A 7552-nucleotide genomic window follows, 5' to 3' on the forward strand; every position below is an offset into this window, starting at 1 on the left:
TCTATCTATTTTTTTTTATTTACAAGTAGTTTATATAATTGGGCACTTCAATTTGATTAAAGTAATCCAATAATAAATATATCACCAAAATATCTAAATTGTGATAAATGCGCAATATGGAGACATCTAAATTCCACATTCAAGAAATATGGTCAAAGAAGTAATTGGACGGCAATGGCTAATCTTATAAACAATGATTATGTTATGTCTTTTTATATATATATATATATATATATATATATAAGTTGTCAAAATGGTGGAGCATGAATTTGATGTTTCTTGTTCCTCCATCAACACAACCATCCATTTTAAATCCCACTGTTTGATTTCATCGATATTTTTACTTTTTTTCTTGTTAGATAAATAGAGTTGGGGACGAAATTGTATTCCATGTCCAGCCTTATTGGTTATGAAATATATTATTAGATTTAATTAAAAAAAAATTATATGGAAAGGAAAAGGATTGCGGGAAGGGGATCGGGATCGGGTACCACTTGAAGAAAAAAACGCGGGACATACAGATTTGGACGCTTCCATTTTTAGAATGTGATTTGGATCTCCATCTCCATCTTCATCTCTCACCGCCAAAACCTTTTTTTAAAATCTTTAACTCAATTTATCCTAAACAAATAATTTTATAAATATTTTAATTCCCTTTCATTTATTTGCATTATCTAAATATAATGTATATTTTACCCCTGTTAAGTTTTGATAGGGGTAAATGTAGGTATCCAAAAATAAATAATAAAATGAAGAATTAAATAATATTACGTGTCTATTTTGTGACAATCCAACTCAAATTGTATAATGATAAGGTTAAAATTTGGATAAATATTTAAAAAATAATAAATGAGTTATGAATTGAATGTTGAAGTTGAGGAAGTGGGATGGGAATAGAGCTGAGAGAGAAGGGAATTAAGAAAGAATAAGGTTGGGCCAATGGAAACCAAAAATGAAGGGAGGAAAGGCATTGGGCCAAAAAGGAGCCTGGGGAAGAAGGGGGGAGCATACGTGGCAAGTATAAAATAATAATTATTTAAAAGAAAAAAAGAAAAAAGAAAAGGGCAGGTTGCGTTTTGGAGAGAGAGAGAGAGAGAGAGAGAGAAATATAAAAACAAAAATATATTGGGAGATTTATAAGGAAGCAGAAGGGCGTCTAAGTTCTCTTCATGTAACACCCACAGGGCCCCACACCCCTCTCTCCTTGTCCTTCTTCAATTCCTTCCTTTCCTTTTCCTTTTCCTTTTTCTTTTCCTTTTCCTTCTTCTCCTCATTTCCGAAACAACGGCGCAAACACTCTGCGTTTTCCTCTCCTTCTCTACCTCTCTCTCTCCCCATCTTCTTCACCTCTCTCTCTCTCTCTCTCTTCAAAACCCTTTTTACTCTGTGTTTGAATTTTCAAGGGCAGGGAGAGAGAAACCCCATCACTCCCCACTTCGCGAATCACACACAGAAGAGTGTAGGGCTTTGCCTTCTTTTCTATTTCTCTTCCCCTCTTTTTTCGACTCCTCATTCTCCTTCTACCTGCCTATACTATAAGCTCTACAACTCATCTCTCAAACAAGATCTGATTTCCTTTTTCTTTTCATATCTCTCAATTCTCTCTTCAATCGCTTCTTCCTCATGCCTTGGCTTGCTTTTCTCTTGTAATCCTGTTTTTTTCTCTTCAACATAAATTTCTGCTTTCTCTCCTGGCTTAATCACTTACTCTGGGGAACAACACATATTCTGGGATTCATTGATTCATTCATTTCGGTTTCTGTTTGCTGGGTTGGGTTTAAATGGACGGAAGCTGGGATGGATTGGATTAATGGATGATGGGAGATGGGATTGCGTACCGTCTGACCTCTCTGCATGGGCTGGAATGCTAAGATCTGAACCTGGATGTGAATGGAATCTGATGTATTGGCGACTTCTTGCTTTTCCCTCTTCAGGTTTTTATTTTATATTTTTTTCATCTTCTTTTTTCTATTTTGCATCCTTATCGTTTCTACTTCTCTGATGGTGGAGGGTTGGTCGGTGTGGTTTCTAATTTCTTGATAATGCTGTTGATTTTCTCTTTACCTTAGAGGTACGTCGATGGGGAAGTTTAAATCGGGGTGGGGGATAGGGGGGTTTTGTTTCTAGGAAGAAGGGCACACTCATACTTAGGTTGAATGAGGACTGACAATCTTCCACTTGGCTGATGTGGGTTCTCTGGTTTTTGTATTTTGTTTCCAGGAAATGGGAATTGGAGATGCGTGTGTTGTTGTTATAGTTGAGGCCAAGTGCGACCCCGTTATCGGTAAGTCGTTGGGGTTTGAGTGTCTCGATTTTTGGGCTTAAATGGATTGAAGAATTTTGGGCTTTGGATGCAATGTTCAAGGCATTGCCATCTGGGTTTCTGATTTTGTTATTACTGGCATCTGTTTCTGCTGCCGACAACGGATTTTCGCGATGTAATTGTGATGATGAGGGTAGTTTATGGAGCATCGAGAGCATTTTGGAGTGTCAGCGTGTGAGCGATTTCTTGATTGCTGTGGCCTACTTCTCCATTCCTATTGAGCTTCTCTATTTCGTTAGTTGCTCCAATGTACCCTTCAAATGGGTTCTATTTCAGTTCATTGCCTTCATTGTTCTATGTGGATTGACCCATTTGCTCAATGGCTGGACTTATGGCCCCCACTCCTTCCAGTTAATGCTAGCTCTCACTGTCTTCAAAATCCTCACCGCTCTGGTTTCATGTGCTACTGCTATAACCCTCATCACACTCATTCCTTTGCTTCTCAAGGTGAAGGTGAGAGAGTTTATGTTGAAGAAGAAGACAAGGGATCTAGGAAGAGAAGTTGGAATGATATTGAAGCAGAAAGAAGCTGGCTTACACGTTCGGATGCTTACCCAAGAGATCCGCAAATCGCTCGATCGACATACGATACTTTACACGACCATGTTTGAGTTGTCTGAAACTTTGGGTTTGCACTACTGTGCAGTTTGGATGCCCAATGAGAACAAGACAGTGATGAATTTGACTCATGAGCTGAAAGATAGGAGCTTCTCAAATGGATACAACGTCTCTATACCAATAAGTGATTCTGATGTTATTAAAATCAAGGGCAGCGATGGCGTTAACATTCTTGGGCCTAATTCAGCACTTGTTGTTGCTAACTGCGGTGAGTCTGATGAACGGGGACCGGCAGCAGCGATTAGGATGCCGATGCTTCGTGTTTCCAACTTTAAGGGAGGAACTCCTGAGATAGTTCCGACTTACTATGCAATTTTGGTTTTAGTTCTCCCTGGTGGTCAACCTAGGTCTTGGAGTAACCAGGAACTTGAGATAATAAAGGTGGTTGCTGACCAGGTGGCCGTAGCTCTCTCCCATGCCGCGCTTCTGGAGGAGTCCCAGCTTATGAGAGAGAAACTGGCGGAGCAGAATCGAGCACTGCAGCAGGCCAAGGAGAATGCATTGATGGCAAGCCAAGCTAGAAACTCGTTCCAGAAGGTAATGAGTGATGGGATGAGGAGACCTATGCATTCCATCATGGGTTTGCTTTCGATGTTGCAGAATGAGAGTATGAACGATGACCAAAGAATTATACTCGATGCAATGGTGAGAACTGGCAATGTTGTATCTACATTGATAGATGATGTTATGGAAGACCCAATTAAGGATAGTGCAAGATTTCCGTTGGAGTTGGATATGAGATCCTTTAGGTTACATTCAATGATAAAGGAGGCAGCTTGTCTTGCCAAGTGCTTGTGTGCATATAAGGGCTTTGGTTTTTCCTTTGAAGTTCAGAGGTCTTTGCCCGATCATGTCATGGGCGATGAAAGAAGGGTTTTTCAGGTGCTTTTGCATATGGTTGGTAGCCTATTGTTAAATGACATCAACAACCAAGGAGGAGGATACGCTTTGTTTCGGGTTGTGGCGGAGAGTGGAAGTCAGGGAAGGAATGACCAAAGATGGGGTAACTGGAGACAGAGCTCTTCTGATGGGGATGTGTTTATCAGATTTGAGGTTGGGATAAACAAGAATAATTCTCAATCGAAGGGCTCTATACCGAATGTGGTCTCCGGTGATGGGAGATACGCCAGTGACGGAGCCGAGGAACGCTTGAGCTTTACCATCTGCAAGAAGCTTGTTAAGGTGAGTTCTCGGTATAATCCTTGTCCTTCTCTTTTGAACTTCATTGAAACTACAGATGTTGCACTTTGAAGCTTTGGATTTCTTCTGCTAAACTGTAAATTTTGTTGATGGGGATTTATTACTGGCAGTTGATGCAAGGGAATATATGGGTAATCCCTAATCCTCAAGGATTTACACGAAGCATGGCACTGGTTCTTCGTTTTCAACTCCGGCCCTCCATAGCAGTGGCCATGCCCGAGACTGGCGAGTCGTTTGAGCATCCACACTCCAACTCCATCTTCAGAGGATTGCAAGTTATTTTAGCAGATGGTGACGATATGAACAGAGCTGTAACACGAAAAATGCTGGAGAAGTTGGGGTGCAACGTGATCGCTGTTTGTTCTGGATATGAATGTCTAACAGTGATGGCACCGGGGGGTTCATCAATCCAAGTGGTGCTGTTGGATCTTCATATGTCAGAATTAGATGGTTTTGAAGTTGCAACGAGGATCAGAAAGTTTAGAAGCCAGAATCAGAGGCCAGTGATCATTGCATTAACAGCAAGCGCGGGTGAAGACTGGGAGAGATGCGTGCAGATCGGGATGAACGGCGTGATTCGAAAACCAGTTCAGTTGGAAGGAATCGCCCATGAGATACGTCGGGCATTGGTGCAAGCAAACAAGGTTGTGTGAGGAGGGAGGAAGACGAAATGTTTTAGTATTATTATTATGTTGATAGAGGGAGAGAGTGAAAATGGTATAGAATAGTTGTTGTTGGGGCCACTCTGTTTTGGTTAGGTTGCAAAGAAATGGAACAAATTGGATGAATGGAACCGAATTTTCTTCTGAATCTCATATACCCTTCTCCTTTGCTCTCAGTTTTTTATGTCCTGGATTCTATTCACACATTATTGGGCTTCAAGCCCTTTCAGAAGTAACCATATGGGCTGGATCTACTACCTTCCAATCCATCCTTTATCTAAGCGGGCTTTTACGACATAGGCCCACAAACTGCATTGGCAGCCCACATTATTATTATTATATTATTATTTTCTTTTCTTTCTTAGATACCCAATAGGCCAATGGAAACTAAAGTTTATTAGAATCATTCACTCTATATATGCAATTCACATCTTAAAATATTTAAGTAATTAATAATAATTCTTTATGTTGCGTCAATGAAATCAACCAAAACAATGGGAAAGAAAAACGTTCTTATTATTATTTTTAAAATAAATAAATAAATAAATAATGAGTAGGTAAAATGGATGATGCATATAAAGAACACGACAATTTTTTATTTTTTTTAAAAAACGTGGAATTCAATTTGATATTTTCTAATCCATCACGATCGACTTTTACTCAATTATTGCATCCTTAAAATATTTTTTTTTATTTATTAAATGATTGAGCTAGCAACAAGCACCAGTGGTCTAGTGGTAGAATAGTACCCTGCCACGGTACAGACCCGGGTTCGATTCCCGGCTGGTGCATTGATTTTTGTTTTTAGTTGTTTAGGGTTTAGGGGTAAAAGAGAAAGGGAATTGGTTTGGAAAGAAGGCTGAGTTGAGAAAGGTGAAGGACAGACATTCAGAGACACAGACAGAAGCAGCAACAACTCTCGCACGTGGGAGAAAAATTAAAAAAAAAAAAACATAGTGGGGACAGGGTCAGGGGCACACGTGGGAGGAGAGAATATGTTTTGTCGTTTGTGGAAAGGGGAAACAGAGGGAGTGGGCCTCGCAAGGATTGGGCATTGGATTTTTGCAAAATAGGAAATATTACTTTTCTTTTGTAACTTTAATGGAAAAAAAGCTATGCAATTTTCTAAAGCATCATTTTGTCACATCAATATCCCTTCCATTCTATTCCCTCCCATTTCTACACCCTTCATTTCTCTATTATTTTCCTCCAAATTTCTTCCTCAACTCCCTTTAACATGCCTCATAATCAACATAATCGATAGAATTAACGACACATACATTCAAAAAATTTCACGACACCTGAAAATTCATATTACTAGTGGTTTCAATTTCAATATTATATTCCTAAATAATAGAGAACACGATTCAAATTGAAGCAATCTACTTTGATTCGTTTTATGTTTATTATCATAATAGTACATATTCATCTAACTCAAGACGATAATGCGATAATATTCTTCCATTAACTAAAAATTCTAATTTTCTTCCGTCTCTAATCAATATAGAATCATATGTATTTGTCAACTAAGCCAATAAAATAAATAAAGAGGGAGAGAAGGTAGTAATGAGCAAGGTTGATGGATTTGAAAGGAAAAGGCGAAACAAAGGGTGTCCCACTAACCATACCAATTAGTTTTGTTTTGGTTTAATGGGCTACATTCGGCTTTCATTATACAATAATTTTAGATTAGGGTTGCAAAAAGGGGTGGGGGGCAAGTGTTTATGAAATGAAACTTAGTGTACAAATTAAAGTAAATGAAATCAAGTTTTTATGTCTGTTTCTTCATCTCTATCCAATCTCCTTTTGACCATAATTGGGATTGCTTTTTGGATGTTTCAAATCCCTTCTTCCCCACAAATTAATGCATATCTTCAACACAGTCAATGCTCAAACAAGTGGCTAGGGAAAACCATATCTATTAATATCCATATATATATATATATATATATATTTGGGTACAACAATCAACCTTAATCAAATGGTTTGGTGAGATATTGAGGTCATCCAGGATGATAATATATGCTAAACCCTATTTGCTAATATAATATTGTAATCACATTTTAACACCATACCCTAATCAAACTCACCATCTTCTCACCATCTTCCTATTGGTTGACCGACGCTACCCCTAATCTATCATCTTTCAGCTTGTGTTTCTATATATCATCTTAATTTCTGTATCATCTTTAGTTAATTCATTGGATGCGAATAGAAATAGACGAAAAGTAGTTCGGTGATACAATGCTACTTTAATTTCGTTCGAATTGTTTGCTTCATTTTGTCATTTCTCATTTGTCAGCTTGTGTTGGGTCGTTTATTGGTATTTAATTAGCGTTTCTCTTCCAATTTAAATATTCAAATATATGTTAGGTGAGAATTCAAACCTTCCTATCAATCAATTAAGTTTTTTTTTTAATCATCATATTCTCAGTATCAATCTCATTTAGACTTGGACTCCATTCAACTCATTTACTATTACACCCTCAATCAATACTCAACTTCATTACATCCAAAGTATAGTTGTATGAACATGGCTAAGAATGCAAATGAAAAGTAACAACAACATTGTAATTATAATGCATGTAGAAATTAATAGCTAGAATTAAATACAACTTGTAATGCTTTACAAATCTCAAATCAAATTATGTATTAGCCATAACATAAAAATAGCGAAGAAAAAACACACCACAACTGAAAAGACAACCCATTTATCTTGTTTATTTATCAATCCCAATCACAAAAAAAA

The 7552-nt window shown here is 37.9% G+C and overlaps 1 protein-coding gene and 1 non-coding gene across 2 annotated transcripts; both read left to right on the plus strand.

Annotated features, from left to right (window-relative positions):
- The first annotated feature begins 1241 nt into the window (after positions 1-1241).
- LOC111790143 (ethylene receptor 2-like) lies at positions 1242-4972 on the plus strand. Its single transcript, XM_023670974.1, has 3 exons — positions 1242-1934; positions 2221-4123; positions 4252-4972. The coding sequence occupies exons 2-3, from the start codon at positions 2357-2359 to the stop codon at positions 4792-4794; spliced, it is 2310 nt and encodes a 769-aa protein (XP_023526742.1). The 5' UTR covers positions 1242-1934; positions 2221-2356; the 3' UTR covers positions 4795-4972.
- A 551-nt stretch (positions 4973-5523) lies between these two features.
- TRNAG-GCC lies at positions 5524-5594 on the plus strand. The gene has a single exon. It is a non-coding gene; the product is annotated as a tRNA-Gly (tRNA).
- Positions 5595-7552: the final 1958 nt, after the last annotated feature.

The sequence above is a fragment of the Cucurbita pepo genome, chromosome LG03 (genome assembly GCF_002806865.2).
Source record: "Cucurbita pepo subsp. pepo cultivar mu-cu-16 chromosome LG03, ASM280686v2, whole genome shotgun sequence".
NCBI classification, from domain to species: Eukaryota; Viridiplantae; Streptophyta; class Magnoliopsida; order Cucurbitales; family Cucurbitaceae; genus Cucurbita; species Cucurbita pepo.